This window comes from Triticum aestivum, chromosome 3D (genome assembly GCF_018294505.1).
Source record: "Triticum aestivum cultivar Chinese Spring chromosome 3D, IWGSC CS RefSeq v2.1, whole genome shotgun sequence".
Taxonomy (NCBI): Eukaryota; Viridiplantae; Streptophyta; class Magnoliopsida; order Poales; family Poaceae; genus Triticum; species Triticum aestivum.
Window position 1 is genome coordinate 385,214,736 of NC_057802.1, and position 17,101 is coordinate 385,231,836.

General features: G+C 48.7%; 1 protein-coding gene across 1 annotated transcript; it reads left to right on the forward strand.

Annotated features, from left to right (window-relative positions):
• Positions 1-7,842: 7,842 nt before the first annotated feature.
• LOC123079068 (lysM domain receptor-like kinase 3) lies at positions 7,843-16,585 on the forward strand. Its single transcript, XM_044501739.1, has 11 exons — positions 7,843-8,644; positions 13,141-13,215; positions 13,511-13,810; positions 14,350-14,495; positions 14,582-14,671; positions 14,772-14,877; positions 15,201-15,352; positions 15,435-15,532; positions 15,627-15,777; positions 15,923-16,030; positions 16,152-16,585. The coding sequence occupies exons 1-11, from the start codon at positions 8,017-8,019 to the stop codon at positions 16,314-16,316; spliced, it is 2,019 nt and encodes a 672-aa protein (XP_044357674.1). The 5' UTR covers positions 7,843-8,016; the 3' UTR covers positions 16,317-16,585.
• Positions 16,586-17,101: the final 516 nt, after the last annotated feature.

A 17,101-nucleotide genomic window follows, 5' to 3' on the forward strand; every position in this document is an offset into this window, starting at 1 on the left:
ACCACTCTGAAGTAGAACGCATCCTTGTCGACCTACAAGGTTTGGTAGTGACTTGATCCGAAGTTTCATGATCACCATCATAAGCTTCCACTTCAATTGGTGTAGGTGCCACAGGAACAACTTCTTGTGCCCTGCTACACACTAGTTGCAGTGACGGTTCAATAACCTCATCAAGTCTCCACCATCCTCCCACTCAATTCTTTCGAGAGAAACTTTTCCTCGAGAAAGGACCCGTTTCTAGAAACAATCACTTTTGCTTCCAGATCTGAAATAGGAGGTATACCCAACTGTTTTGGGTATTCTGTGAAGATGCATGTATCCGCTTTGGGTTCGAGCTTATCAGCCTGAAACTTTTTCACATAAGCGTCGCAGCCCCAAACTTTTAAGAAACGACAGCTTAGGTTTCTCTAAACCATAGTTCATACGGTGTCGTCTCAACGGAATTGTGTGGTGCCCTATTTAAAGTGAATGCGGTTGTCTTTAATGCCTAACCCATAAACGATAGTGGTAATTCGATAAGAGACATCATGGTATGCACCATATCCAATAGGGTGCAGTTATGATGTTCGGACACACCATCACACTATGGTGTTCCAGGCGGTATTAGTTGTGAAACAATTTCCACAATGTCTTAATTGTGTGCCGAACTCGTAACTCAGATATTCATCTCTATGATCACATCATAGATATTTTATCCTCTTGTCACGACGATCTTCAACTTCACTCTGAAATTACTTGAACCTTTCAATAATTCAGACTTGTGTTTCATCAAGTAAATATTCTCAGCATCTACTCAAATCATCTGTGAAGTAAGAACATAACGATATCCACTGCGTGCCTCAGCACTCATTGGACTGCACACATCATAATGTCCAACAAGTTGCTTTCTTGTTCCATCTTACTGAAAACGAGGCCTTTCAGTCATCTTGCCCATGTGGTATGATTTGAATGTCTCAAGTGATTCAAAATCAAGTTAGTCCAAACAATCCATCTGTATGGAATTTCTTCATGCATATATACCAATAGACATGGTTCGCATGTCTCAATCTTTTCAAAAACGAGTGAGTCCAAAGATCCATCAACATGGAGCTTCTTCATGCGTTTTACACCAACATGACTCAAATGGCAGTGCCACAAGTATGTGGTACTATCATTACTATCTTATATCTTTTGGCATGAACATGTGTATCACTACGATCGAGATTCAATAAACCATTCATTTTAGGTGCAAGACCATTGAAGGTATTATTCAAATAAACAGAGTAACCATTATTCTCCTTAAATGAATAACCGTATTGCGATAAACATAATCCAATCATGTCTATGCTCAACGCAAACACCAAATAACAATTATTTAGGTTTAACACCAATCTCGATGGTAGAGGGAGCATGCGATGCTTGATCACATCAACCTTGGAAACACTTCCAACACATATCGTCATCTCACCTTTAGCTAGTCTCTGTTTATTCCGTAGCCTTTTATTTCGAGTTACCAACACTTAGCAACCGAACCGGTATCTAATACCCTGGTGCTACTAGGAGTACTAGTAAAGTACACATTCATATAATGTATATCCAGTATACTTCTGTCGACCTTGCTTGCCTTCTCATCTACCAAGTATCTAGGGTAGTTCTGCTTCAGTGACCGTTCCCCTCATTACAGAAGCACTTAGTCTCGGGTTTGGGTTCAACCTTGGGTTTCTTCACTAGAGAAGCAACTGATTTGCCGTTTCATGAAGTATCCCTTCTTTCCCTTGCCCTTCTTGAAACCAGTGGTTTTACTAACCATCAACAATTGATGCTCCTACTTGATTTCTACTTTTGCGGTGTCAAACATCGCGAGTTGCTCAAGGATCATCATGTCTATCCCTGATATGTTATAGTTCATCACGAAGCTCTAATAGCTTGGTGGCAGTGACTATGGAGAACCATCACTATCTCATCTGGAAGATTAACTCCCACTCGATTCAAGCGATTGTAGTACTCAGACAATCTGAGCACATGCTCAACGATTGAGCTTTTCTCCCTTAGTTTGCAGGCTTAAGAAACTTGTCAGAGGTCTCATACCTCTTGACGTGGGCACCAGTCAGAAATCCCAATTTCAGTCTTTGGAACATCTCATATGTTCTGCAACGTTTCAAAAACGTCTTTGGCGCCTCGATTCTAAACCGTTAGCATTACGCACTGAACTATCACGTAGTCATCAAAACGTGTATGTCAGATGTTCGGAACATCCACAGACGACGCTCGAGGTTCACACACCGAGCGATGCATTAAGGACATAAGCCTTCTGCGCAGCAATGAGGATAATCCTCAGTTTACGGACCCAGTCCGCATAATTTCTACTATCAACTTTCAACTAAATTTTCTCTAGGAACATATCTTAAACAGTAGAACCAAAGTGTAAGCTATGACATAATTTGCAAAGATCTTTTGACTATGTTCATGATAATTAAGTTCATCTGATTATTTAATGAACTCCCACTTAGATAGACATCCCTCTAGTCATCTAAGTGATACATGATCCGAATCGACTAGACTGTGTCCGATCATCACGTGAGACGGACTAGTCATCAACGGTGAACATCTCCATGTTAATCGTATCTACTATACGACTCATGTTCGACCTTTCGGTCTCTTGTGTTCCGAGGCCATGTTTGTACATGCTAGGCTCGTCAAGTCAACCTAAGTGTTTCGCATGTGTAAATCTGGATTACACCCGTTGTATGCGAACGTTAGAATCTATCACACCCGATCATCACGTGGTGCTTCGAAACAATGAACCTTCGCAACGGTGCACAGTTAGGGGGAACACATCTCTTGAAATTTTAGTGAGGGATCATCTTATTTATGCTACCGTCGTTCTAAGCAAATAAGATGTAAACATGACAAACATCACATGCAAATCATAAAGTGACATGATATGGCCAATATCATCTTGCGCCTTTGATCTCCATCTTCGAGGCGCGGCATGATCACCTTCGTCATCGGCATGACACCATGATCTCCATCATCGTGTCTTCATGAAGTTGTCTCGCCAACTATTACTTCTACTACTATGGCTAACGGTTAGCAATAAACTAAAGTAATTACATGGCGTTTTTCATTGGCACGCAGGTCATACAATAAATTAAGACAACTCCTATGGCTCCTGCCGGTTGTCATACTCATCGACATGCAAGTCATGATTCCTATTACAAGAACATGATCAATCTCATACATCACATATATATAATTCGTCACATCCTTTTGGCCATATCACATCACATAGCATACCCTGCAAAAACAAGTTAGACGTCCTCTAATTGTTGTTCCATGTTTTACGTGGCTGCTATGGGTTTCTAGCAAGAACGCTTCTTACCTACGCAAAAGCCACAATGGTGATATGCCAATTGCTATTTACCCTTCATAAGGACCCTCTTCATCGAATCCGATCCGACTAAAGTGGGAGAGACAGACACCCGCTAGCCACCTTATGCATCAAGTGCATGTCAGTCGGTGGAACCTGTCTCACGTAAGAGTATGTGTAAGGTCGGTCCGGGCCGCTTCATCCCACAATGCCGCCGAATCAAGATAAGACTAGTAACGGTAAGCAAATTGAACAAATCATCGCCCACAACTACTTTGTGTTCTACTCGTGCATAGAATCTACGCATAGACCTAGCTCATGATGTCACTGTTGGGTAATGTAGTAACAATTCAAAATTTTCCTACGTGTCACCAAGATCAATCTAGGAGATGCTAGCAACGAGAGAGAGGGAGTGCATCTTCATACCCTTGAAGATCGCTAAGCGGAAGCGTTACAAGAACGCGGTTGATGGAGTCGTACTCGCGGCGATTCAAATCGCGGAAGATCCGTTCTAGCGCCGAACGGACGGCGCCTCCGCGTTCAACACACGTACAGCCCAGGGACATCTCCTCCTTCTTGATCCAGCAAGGGGAGAGGAGAAGTTGAGGGAGAACTCCAGCAGCACGACGGCGTGGTGGCAATGGAGCTCGTGGTTCTCCGGCAGGGCTTCGCCAAGCACTACGGAGGAGGAGGAGATGTATGAGGAGGAAGGGGCTGCGCCAAGGGAAGGGTGTGGCTGCCCTCCCACCCCCTCACTATATATAGGGGAAGGGGAGAGGGGGCCGGCCCCTCTAGATGGATCTAGAGGAGGAGGCGGCGGCCAGGGGAAACCCTAGATGGGTTTCGGCGCCCCCACCCCCTAGGAAACTTGCCCCCCAAGCCGAGAGGGGCGGCTGCCCTAGGGGTGGCGCCCCCACCTCTCCTGGTTACGTGAGAGGGGTTGGGAGGGGCGCACAGCCCCTTAGTGGGCTGGTTTGCCCCTTCCCCTTGGCCCATAAGGCCCCCCAACGCTTGCCGGGGCCTCCGAAACCCCTTTCGGACATGCTGGCCATAGCCTGGTACCCCCGGAACAATTCCGGACTCCAATACCCTTCGTCCAATATACCGATCTTCACCTCCGGACCATTCCGGAGCTCCTCGTCATGTCCGGGATCTCATCCGGGACTCCGAACAACCTTTGGTAACCACATACTATTTCCCATAACAACTCTAGCGTCACCGAACCTTAAGTGTGTAGACCCTACGGGTTCGGGAACCATGCAGACATGACCGAGACACCTCTCCGGCCAATAACCAATAGCGGGATCTGGATACCCGTATTGGCTCCCACATGTTCCACGATGATCTCATCGGATGAACCACGATGTCGGGGATTCAATCAATCCCGTATACAATTCCCTTTGTCTATTGGTATGTTACTTGCCCGAGATTCGATCGTCGGTATCCCAATACCTCGTTCAATCTCGTTACCGGCAAGTCCCTTTACTCGTTCCGTAACGCATGATCCCGTGGCTAACTCCTTATTCACATTGAGCTCATTATGATGATGCATTACCGAGTGGGCCCAGAGATACCTCTCCGTCATACGGAGTGACAAATCCCAGTCTCGATTCGTGCCAACCTAATAGACACTTTCGGAGATACCTGTAGTGCACCTTTATAGCCACCCAGTTACGTTGTGACGTTTGGTACACCCAAAGCATTCCTACAGTATCCGGGAGTTGCACAATCTCATGGTCTAAGGAAACGATACTTGACATTAGAAAAGCTCTTAGTAAACGAACTACACGATCTTGTGCTATGCTTAGGATTGGGTCTTGTCCATCACATCATTCTCCTAATGATGTGATCCCGTTATCAATGACATCCAATGTCCATGGTCAGGAAACCATAACCATCTATTGATCAACGAGCTAGTCAACTAGAGGCTTACTAGGGACATGTTGTGGTCTATGTATTCACACATGTATTACGGTTTCCAGTTAATACAATTATAGCATGAACAATAGACAATTATCATGAACAAGGAAATACAATAATAACCATTTTATTATTGCCTCTAGGGTATATTTCCAACAGACACTCCATTTCAATGCCGTCTCTAGTGACCGGATGTGTTTGCTATGGGCCGGCATGAGTGCGGCGTAAAAGCGAAGGTGCGGTCGCGAGAGAGAAGTCCCGTGCACGGGAGATGTTTTTGAATGGGAGGGGAGTGTGTCCGGACGCCCGCAAATCTCCTCCGGATTTGCATACTGTTCATGGAATTTGAGACAAACGTACGGACCTTGATCCGAATTTTAACGTCTGCGTTGGAGATGCTCTGAGTTTAGAGCATCTCGAGCCGTTGCCCCCCCCCCCCCCCGCAGGACGCATAAAAATCGCCCCCTGGGGGCGAGCCGGCGCTAAATCCGCGCTGGGGCGGTTTTGCGCCCAGCCGTCGCCCCCAGGCGCCAAAATTGGCCCACATTTCGGCCCACTTTCGGCGAATAAAGGGCCCATATGGGCAAGAATAGGCCCATATTCGGCGTGGTTCGCCATGGCTCGGCTTTGAATTATGAACATTTAAATATTTTTATCACATATTTCATCACAGAAAAATCAAATACTTCAACAAAATACAAAATAGTACAACAACAAATAGTTGAATACAAATTCTATAGTTCAACAAATAAAAACTCATATTTCATCACACGTCGAGCTAGGCGTCGCCCTTGAGCCTCCATAGATGCTCCACCAGATCATGCTGCAGCTGATGATGCACCTGTGGGTCTCGGATCTCCTGACGCATACTGAGGTAGGCAGTCCAAGTTGCCGGTAGCTGGTGATCAACTTCGGCTAGAGGGCCTTGCCTGTAGTATGGTTCAGTGTCAAACACGGGGTCTTCTTGCTCGCTTTCGATGATCAGTTGTGCAAGATGACACAGCAAGTCATGATCTCCCACATTTGATTTTTCGACAAGGTCTGAGCGGGGTACCGGACAACAGCAAATCGAGATTGGAGCACACCAAATGTCCGGTCGACATCCTTCCTGCAAGCCTCCTGAATCTTCGCAAACCAGGCTTTCTTGCCTCCTGCCACAGGGTTTGAGATGGTCTTCACAAATGTCGACCATCTCGGATAGATGCCATCAGCTAGATAGTACCCCTTGTTGTAATGCCACCCATTGATCTCGAAGTTCACCGGAGGAGAATGACCTTCAACAAGCTTGGCAAAGACAGGAGAGCACTGCAGCACGTTGATGTCATTGTGAGTTCCTGGCATACCAAAGAAGGAGTGCCAAATCCAGAGGTCCTGTGTGGCCACCCCCTCAAGTACCATACTGCAACCCCCTTTGGCGCCTTTGTACATCCCCTGCCAAGCAAATGGGCAATTCTTCCATTTCCAATGCATACAGTCGATGCTTCCAAGCATCCCAGGAAATCCTCTTGCTGCATTCTGTGCTAGGATCCGAGCAGTGTCTTCCGCATTGGTTGTTCTCAAGTACTGCAGTCCAAACACTGCCACCACTGCCCGTCAGAACTTGTAGAAATACTCTATGCTAGTGGACTCAGCCATGCGCCCATAGTCGTCGAGTGAATCACCAGGAGCTCCGTATGCAAGCATCCTCATCGCTGTCGTGCACTTCTGGATCGAGGTGAATCCAAGTTTGCCGGTGCAATCCATCTTGCACTTGAAGTAGTTGTCGAACTCCCGGATGGAATTCACAATCCTGAGGAAGAGCTTTCGGCTCATCCGATAACGGCGCCGAAATGTTTTCTCGCCGTGAAGTGGAGCATCGGCGAAGTAGTCAGAGTAGAGCATGCAGTAGTCTTCGAGACGATGTCGGTTCTTTGCTTTCACCCGCCCCGGCGCCGAGCCACCTCGCCGCGGCTTTTCATTGCTCGCCAGCAGCTGGGCGAGGGCGGCGAGCACCATGAGATGTTCTTCTTCCTGGACGTCGGCCTCGGCTTCCTCCTCCAGCAGCGCGGCGAGCGCTTCCTCGTCATTCAAGTCCATCGCCAAGGCAGGCAAATCGCCGAACACCTTGCGCCCGGTGGGCGTGTACCCGCCGCTAAACTGCCCTTCCGCGGCCGGAAACGCCTAGCTGCTGTTGAAGGGACTGCCGCGGCGAACCTCTGCTATTTTCCCGGCGGGGAATGGCTATCTAGCGGTGAAGGGCGGCGGGCGGCGCCGGGATATAGCTAGTGGCGGCCGAGGGCGCGGGGGGCGGGAGGCGAGTCGGGGAAGAAAATCTTGACTTTTCACCTGACGGTGTGGGCCAACCGCGCTTTTTCCTTGCGCCGGAGCCCCCAATGGCCCCCGGTGCGCCGGGTTCGGCCTGTAGCCGCTGGGCGAAAAAAAAGCCAAACCGACGCTTTTCGGCGTCCTGGAGGCGCGACTGGGGCGTTTTTTGACGCCGGCGCTGAAAAAGTGGCCGTGTTGGAGGGGCGGCTGGAGATGCTCTTAGCAAATCTACCTCAACGGCAGCGAGAGTGAAGCGGGGTATTACGGGCCGTTTCTCTTCCTCTTCCCGTGTCCTCTTGCTACAGCGCCGCCCCGCAAAGTGCGCGTTGGTGACCCGACCACGCGAAGCATCCAGAGCTCTGCTCGCCACTGCCACCTCCATGCCCCACCCCCACCACCACCATCTCGCCACCTCGAGTCCCCAACCCTAGCCAACCGGCCCAATGCCTCCCCGTCGCCGCCTCCTCCTCCCCCTCCTCCTGGCCCTCGCCTTCTCCGGCGGGGCCGCCGCCGCCGACACCGCCCCCGGGAACGCCACCTCGTCGCCGCTCGCCTGCTCCGAGCTGTCCCGCGTCTGCACGGCATTCCTCGCCTTCCCGGTGGCCGGCAACGCCAGCGTGCTCCAGTCCATGTTCGACGCCTCGCCCGCCGACCTCACCTCCGACCCCGCCGCCAGCCCGGGCTACGCCTTCGTGCGCAAGAACTGCTCGTGCCTCGCCTCCCGCACTTACCTCGCCAACACCACCTACACCGTCCCCTCCGCAGTGCCCCTCAACGCTACCGCGGCCCAAGTGGCGACCGCGGCGTACGCTGGCCTCGCCGTTCCGCCGCCGGGCGGGGCGCTTCAGCGGCCGCCGCGCCCCGGCGCCGTGGTGGCGCTCCACCTAATCTGCGGCTGCTCGTCCGGCCCCTGGAACTACCTTCTCAGCTACGTTGGCGCCGACGGCGACACTGTGGAATCGCTGTCGAGTAGGTTTGGGGCAAGCATGGACGCCATTGAGGCCGCCAACGGCGTGCCCGGCCCCGACCCCATCACCACGGGGAAGGTGTACTACATCCCACTCAACTCGGGTGAGCCAATGTTCAGTGATCTTTGATCAAAAGCTTATACTATTTGGCATATTTACAGTTCCTGTAACTTCTGTCGGCTTGTCGTGTAGTAGTTGCAAGCATGTTTCTCTAATTAATTGATCGCTACGATTTTCTGATTCTTTGGATTATGAGTCTGTGCGTGCGAACATAGGCTGCATATTTCTTGTAGCTGCGCTGAATTGTCAACTGTTTCATGAAGAAGTTAGATTGTTTTGTGTCAAAACAGATATTTCTGACAGTGAATATTTTATACACTTGTGTGTTCTTTAGCGAGGTCAAACAGAACAGCTAGAACTGGGTGTGCACAGTTGATTTCCTTCTTTAGATGATTAGATCCATTCTAATGGGAACTTAAGAAGGTCTAGGAATGCGATGTTTACCTCAAATTGTACATTTCATGTCGAAATAATCTCACGGTCAAGTCAATTGCCTTCAGATATAACATACTAAATGGACTAAATGATCCCTTCAAGATTTGGTAACACCTCTAGATGCGCATCACCGCTATTTACAGTGGTGCACAAGGAGACACACATTATAGCATTGAGTGATTTCAGTTAACACCATCATATGCCTAATTTGGTTTTCTTTTTAGACGATGGAAGGATCATTCTCCCGGCCTCTGCATCATGCAATACTCGCATACAAATTTTATTCAGGCGAAAGGTGTCGTGCCAACGTGTCTTAATTACAACTTACTTAATTGTGTTACCAAATAGTTATATAGGTTCAGTTATTCAATAATAGCATCGAGGGGGCATGGACCAGAGTGTACTCCATTTCTCCAGATCTTAAATGATGAGCTTCTTAATATGAGGCAATATAAGCGTTTTCAGCTCATATGCCTGCCACTTATTTTTCTAATTTTGTGGACTTAAGTTTATTTACTGTATATACATTTACATTTAGCAGTATTATTTTCCTCTTGAAATAATTACAGTCGTATTTGGTGGCATCAACTTTCTCACTGTTCTTTTTTATTTCACTATAAAAAAACTAGGGATGTAGGATCGGACCTCCGTGGAGTCATAAAAGTCACATTATCACAAAAATTATCTTCTACATAAAAGATGTACAATGGCAATTTTATATTTGAGTTATTTCCATTTAACAAAAATCGTGTGATCGATTTTTTTTGTTCAGTGGTAACAACTCTTACAAAAGGCAAGTATCAGATTACAGATATGAAGAATTTCCATGGTGTCGCCCTGGGTGGGGTGGCAAAATAGGATCACATCGTCCGCATATAGCGAGACAGCCGGGATCGGGCGCCGCGGGTGAAGCTGCTGCAAGATGCCCGTCTCGGTGGCTCGGCGAAGGAGACGGCTAAGCGTGTCGACCGCGAGGACAAATAGCTGGGGCGAGAGGGGATCGCCCTGTCGAAACCCGCAGCGATGCCAAATGGTCGGGCCGGGCTTGCCGTTCAGGAGCACCTTGGTGCTGGCCGACGAAAGCAGAATGGCCAGCCAGTCCAGGAAGCGGTTGCCGAATCCGTATTGGCGCAATACCTCGAAGAGGAACGGCCAGCTGATCGAGTCGAAGGCCCGTGCCAAGTCGAGCTTCAACAGCAAGCGGGGGGCCTTGAGCTGATGGAGGAGGCGCGCGGACTGCCGGACGAGGACGAAGTTGTCATGCAACGAGCGTCCAGGGATGAACGCGTTCTGGTTCGCGCTGACGAGGGCATTGAGCTTGGGCGCGAGACGCAGCGAGAGGACCTTCGCGAAGATCTTGGCGACGAGGTGGATGAGGCTTATCGGCCTGTAGTCTCCGAGACAGCGAGCGTCCGCGCGCTTGGGCAGCAGCGTGAGGAGCGCCTGGTTAAGGCAGCTGAAACCACGGCCCCGGAGCGCGTAGGGCTGCTGGAACACGTCGATGAGGTCCTGCTTGACGATGGGCCAACATGCGCGCAGGAAGTCAGCGGTGAAGCCGTCGGGGCCGGGTGCTTTGCGCGCAGGCAAGCGCTTGATGGCCTGCCAAATCTCCTCGGCGTCAAAAGGTGCATCAAGGTCGTCGAGGTTGGCAGGCGTGATGAGGGCGGGGAGGTCCAGAGTGCACTCCCGGGGCGCGGCGGTGCCAAGCAGAGCGTCAAAGTGCGCGTAAGCTGCCGCGGCCATGTCTCCCTGGTCCGTGATGATTTCCTCGTCAACCATCAGGCTGTGCACCGTGTTCTTCTGCCGCCTATATGAGCATTGCCGGTGGTAGAAGGGTGTGTTGGCATCGCCGTCTTTGAGGTTCGCAAGGCGGGCACGTTGGCGAGCGATGGATCGCTCCCAGGAAGCAAGGCCTAGGTAGGAGGCCTTGATCTGGCGACAAAGCCAGTCTTCGTGCGGGGACAAAGCTCTACTCTCCAAAGCAGTCAAGCCTGAGGAGAATCTCGCGGGAGATCGCCAGCCTGAGGCGCACATTGCCCATGGTCCGCGAGCTCCAGCTAGTGAGCTGGCGCGCGGTGGCCTGCATGCGCAACATGAATCGCCGGAATGGGTCCGCCACGTGGACGGAGTGCCATGCAGCCGCGACGACGTCGTGGAATCCGTCGAGGCGAATCCAGAAATCCTCGAAGTGGAAGCGCCGGTGTGGAGGCGCTATCGGAGAGCAGTCCAGGAGCAGGGGGCTATGGTCGGAGACGACGGAGGCGAGGTAGCGTAGGAGGCACGCGCTATGAAGCTCCTCCCAGTCTGTGGTGCAAAGCACCCGGTCGAGGTGGACAAGGGTCGGAGGCGACTGCTCATTCGACCAAGTGTAGCGTCTCCCGCTGAGGTACACTTCTTTGAGCAGCTCTTCGGACGCGCGTCGGGCCTCCAGGTGAACTTCCTGAAGAGCTCTGCCACACTCATCTGCTGCGACGCCGACGACGTGGCGCCCATCATCGACGCACTTGGCTGCCCCATCATGGACCTGCCTATCACATATCTTGGCATCCCGCTCACGATCAAGCGCCCATCCGCTGCCCTGCTCCAACCCGTGGTTGACAAAACTGCTGGCATGCTGCCTACCTGGAAGGCGCGCCTCATGAACAAGGCTGGCCGCCTTGCTTTTGTCAAGGCCGTGCTCAACGCCATCCCCATCCACCAGCTGCTGGCGCTAGCACCACCGAAGCGGATCATCAAGGCGCTGGAGAAGATACAGAGGGGATTCCTTTGGGCCGGACGCGCCGAAGCCAACGGCGGCCACTGCCATGTCAACTGGCGGCGCGTCGCACGGCCGATCTCGCTTGGAGGAGTTGGTGTCCACGACCTCGAGCGCACAGGCCTCGCCCTCCGCACACGTTGGCTGTGGCTAAGCCGCACCGGCAGCGCCAGGGCTTGGAGTGGTCTTGACCTGGCGCCAGGGCTTGGAGTGGTCTTGACCTGCAGTTCTCCGCCGACGAGCGCGCCTTTTTCTTTGCCTCGACCACCATGCAGATAGGCAACGGCCAGCTCGCCTTGTTCTGGGAGGACCGCTGGATTGACGGACGCTCCGTCAGCGAGATCGCGCCGGCGTTATACTCTTGCATCCACAAGAGACGCCGCAAGCTGCGGACGGTGGCGGATGGCCTTCAGGCCAACAGTTGGGCGCGCGACATACAGGGCACCATTGGGATTCAAGAGATCGGCGAGTACCTGCAACTCTGGCACATGATTGAGCACACAACGCTCTCCGCCGAGCCAGATCATCTACTCTGGAAGTGGAGCTCCAAAGGCACCTACACCGCGCAGTCCGCTTACCTTGCCACGTTCCACGGATCCACCGCATGTGATGCTTGGAAGCTCACTTGGAAATGCTGGGCGCCGCCCCGGGTACGCTTCTTCCATTGGCTCGCCCACTTAGACCGGTGTTGGACCGCTGACCGCCTCGCCCGTCGCGGCTTGCAGCACCCCGCGTGCTGCCCACTTTGTGACCAGGCGCCGGAGACCCTCCGGCATCTCCTCCTCGCCTGCCCGTTCTCCCGGCAGGTATGGTATGAAATCCTGAGCTGGCTAAGGGTTCCCTGCAACCCACCTGATGGCGAGCCATCAACCAACACCTGGTGGCTCTCCGTGCGGCAGCACACGCCCAAGCCTATGCGCAAGGGCCTCGCCTCGGCGACACTACTCATTCCTTGGATGCTGTGGAAGCATCGGAACGACTGCGTCTTCGACAGAGCCAGTCCTTCTATAGCTACGCTACTGGATAAAATCAAGGAGGAGGCGACCCTTTGGGCCAGAGCCGGCGCGTTGGGCCTGCGTGCCCTCATTCCCCAGACCTGGGATGTACATTAATTGCAGCACCCTCACTCTGTATAATTGCCTCCTAGGAGGATGTAACTGAAACCCCTTCCTTTTCAATGCAATGAAACGCAAATCTTCTGCGTTTTCTCGAAAAAAAAAGATATAAAGAATTTAACTTCCTCTCCTCTCCAGTGTAATGCAATTTTTGAAAGGAAAATTTTAATTAATTTATCTTGCAAAATATCTGCTTCAATCTGTTTTTACCTAATTAGTGTATATAACTTGCAGTTCCTGGCCAGCCTTATGCTGCAATGTCTTCTGCCCCTGTTCCTGCACCAACACCCACTCAAAATACTTTGCCAGGTACTTAATATAGTTCATTCCTTAATGTTTTGAGTAGCTTATTTCAATATTTCTGGATCAATATTAGTATTGATGTTCATTTGCAATACTTGTGCCCTCATATATTTGATCTTTCTGTTTCAGTTTTTTAGCACATTATTCATGTCATTATAAGGCTGCTATAGTTCTCTTCAAGCAAAAATGTAATTCTTTTATGCAAGTTAAAAATGTAAAATTTGGTAACTAGGAGTGTGTCCGATCAACATTTTTCTTATTGTAATATACTAACCAAGTATTCTATGACGTACAACTGCAGAAACATCAGATCATCATTCAGCGAAATTCCCTTATGGATGGGTTATTGGGGGCATGGGAGTTGCACTTGCTTTGATTGCTATTGCTCTCCTTGCACTTCTGATGTGCAAATCCTTCCACTACAATCACCAAGGTTCAAATAACCAGAGAAAGAGTCCAAACCAACCTATGCCTCATAATTTTCAACTACTTAAGAGTGGTAGTTTTTGTTATGGTTCTGGAAGATATTTCTGCTGCCAATTTGGCAATGAGAAGCAATCAAGAAAGGGTGGTGGGGATCATCATATCAATGTTCCAAAAGGTCAGCACACCTTCTGTTAACCATACTTGGACTCTCATCATTATAACACTTCCGGAACATGGGTTTCACAAAGTTCATATCGTGTGGATATATTTGGTGACACTAAATGGAAGATAGTTTATAGAAGTGGTATTTTATGAGCGACAGAATACTATTGGTAATGTAGTGACCTGCAACTTAAGTCCCTGATGGAGTCGTGTTAACCTGAGGGACTTCATAGAACATCTGTGTCAGGGTTTTTATTTGCATCATCTGCGACCTGTCCTACAGTGGTTAAGCAAGCACACAACTTTCATTACCTGTTCAGTCACGCATGGCTTCAAGTAACCAAATACAAATGAGCATCTGTGCCCAAGTACTCTGTCCAAATAAGACCCAAAAAAGCTAGAATGTTGGGATAGAAGTTCACAATTATACCATTTTAATAACTTGGCATGACATGCTATTGCTAGCACGGGCTAATTTAGATTACTTCTATTTTCCTTTTGCTCCTACCATACATTAAGCTATTCTTACTTAGGAGTTTATCTCTATTGCAGGTATGGTAGTAGACGTGTTTGACAGGGAAAAGCCTATTGTGTTTACATATGAAGAAATACTTGCATCGACCGATCTTTTTTCTGATGCAAATCTGCTGGGACATGGTACATATGGCTCTGTCTACTATGGGGTTCTTCGAGATCAGGTCTGAGATACGAGGCTCCAAGCTGACCATTTTTATGGAATACTGGTCCTGTGACATACCTTGCCAATAACAAGTGATATTTACAGGAGGTCGCGATAAAGAGAATGACATCAACTAATACTAAAGAATTCATAGTGGAGATGAAAGTTCTTTGTAAGGTTCATCATGCTAGTCTGGTATGTCATTTTACAGTTCTCACAAAATGCTCAATCTAGATTATATATTAAATACCTTGTTATATTTAAACTTTAATTTGTGACCCATGTTTTGTCAAAGGTAGAGTTGATTGGCTATGCAGCAAGTAAGGACGAGCTGTTCCTGGTTTATGAGTACTCTCAAAAAGGTTCACTCAAAAACCATCTTCATGATCCTCAAAGCAAAGGTATACTGTTATCTGGTACTTGTTTTATGTATGGTTACTTAACCTTAGATATTGTGACTTCTTCATAAGGTATTTATAAATTTACTAATGTGTAACCCCTACCTTTGATGTTTAACTGTGCAAACTTTCACATGTACTGGTTCCAGCACCTTTGACATTGTATTTTACCTTCAAATAACTTCTGCAAGCTTACTGCTTCTGCTTGAGGACTGTTTAGCTTGGTTTTTACTGCTAATTTCTTAAGCTAATTTGTTTTTGTAGCCTTATTTATACCTTTTCCCACACGGTTATCATTATTGATTGATATTATTTTAATCTTCCAGGTTACACACCACTTTCTTGGATTTATAGGGTCCAAATTGCTCTTGATGCTGCTAGAGGACTGGAGTACATTCATGAGCACACAAAAGATCATTATGTTCATAGAGACATCAAATCAAGTAACATCTTGCTCGATGGTTCTTTCAGAGCGAAGGTTATTTGTTGATCTCGCATTTTTCGTGCATCAGTTATACCAGTTTATAGACTGACACAGAATTACATTTCTATGTCTGTAGATTTCAGATTTTGGTCTTGCAAAACTGGGAGTAAGGTCCAATGATGCAGAGGCTTCTGTTACCAAAGTTGTGGGTACTTTTGGTTATTTAGCCCCAGAGTGAGTACGCCTTGCTGGTCGCCTGGTTCTGGTTCAAGAAACAAACCTTTGACTGTAGCTTTGATATCTAGCCATATTTTCATTGTTCTTGTAGATACCTGCGGGACGGCCTGGCAACTGCGAAATGCGATGTTTATGCTTTCGGGGTCGTACTTTTTGAGTTAATATCTGGAAAGGAAGCGATTACAAAGGCCGACACAGTTGGTGCTAGTTCAAACTCTGAAAGGCGCTCCTTGGCATCGGTTGTAAGTTCTCTAACTTGTACACAAGCAGTCATCGAATCTACAGCTTGTGGGTTTGGAATTATGCTATCCAAGGTTTACATGGCATTTACTTCTTTTTACACTTTTGAGTCGAAAAGATCTGAGCAGCTGTGGTTTGACTGGGCAGATGTTGACCGCACTAAGGAATTGCCATGATCCAACATGTGTGGGGAGCTTGAAAGATTGTATTGACCCTAATCTGATGGATCTGTATCCTCATGACTGCATATATCAGGTATGGCCAGTTGGCCACTAAACAACACTAGATAGCCTTTTGCCTGCACATTTCACATCACCTTTGCTTCAAAGCTAAATCTGTCGCTCTCAGCGCTCTAAATTATCTTTCCCTTGTAAAGATGGCTATGCTCGCGAAACAATGCGCCGATGAAGATCCTGTTCTACGGCCGGACATGAAGCAGGCAGTGATCACCCTATCGCAGATACTGCTTTCGTCCATCGAGTGGGAGGCGACGCTGGGTGGGAACAGCCAGGTGTTCAGTGGTCTTGTGGCCGGAAGGTGATGATCCACCCTGTAAAACTGGCTTTGCTTGCTTGCTGCTCTGTGCTCTTTGTGTTCTCCTTCCTCTGATCTGCCTGAGAGTATTCTCCCATGCATACTGTTGTCCTAAATTTCACTGGCCCCTTGTCCAGTCGAGCAAGTTGAGAGTATCGAGCACGATGAGATATATATTTCGTGGTTGGTCGTACAGAATGTAACTATGCATGTATACCTGAGCGCTTCTTCCAGTGTTACTTCGCTTGCTGTGCTGAATCGCTCCTGCTTACTGCTTGTCTTCTCTCTTTTGGGAAAATGTCTGTCTATTGTTTCAAATAGAATGTGAGCCTCGGCCGTACCGGGTGTTGCCCAACAGTGACTAGTTCCATCCAAGGAAGTGAATATCGAGATACATCTTCGTGCCATCAACTTGGTGTCAAAGCTCTTATATAGAGTAGGTCTTCGCTCTTTCTTCAGTCAGATTAGTCACTGCCACTGGTGCATTGCCGTTGGGAATGCAGAATCTAACAATTCCAACTTTCACCACTCGACAAGCTATGCAACGGTTGTGCAAGCAATTTTGCACAAGTTGTTTCTTTTGTTTGTACTGATGGCAGCCGATCACTTTCCGGTTTCCTGCCCCATTCTTTTCAGTGATGTGTAGTATCTAATGTGTATGACATTCGTAAAATCAGCCCCCTGCTTTAACAAGTTGGTTGAGAGCGGTTGTAATGCTGATTCTTGTTCTGAGTTGGAAAAGTTAGGCACCAAAAAGGTCCCACAGTGTAATAACTTTTGAAGGAAAGGAAT

Coding starts and splice junctions, on each gene's coding strand:
- LOC123079068 (XM_044501739.1), top strand. CDS start 8,017: ATGCCTCCCCGTCGCCGCCTCCTCCTCCCCCTCCTCCTGGCCCTCGCC. Junction 8,645..13,140: donor CTACATCCCACTCAACTCGG/GTGAGCCAATGT, acceptor TATAACTTGCAG/TTCCTGGCCAGCCTTATGCT. Junction 15,778..15,922: donor GGCGCTCCTTGGCATCGGTT/GTAAGTTCTCTA, acceptor TTGACTGGGCAG/ATGTTGACCGCACTAAGGAA.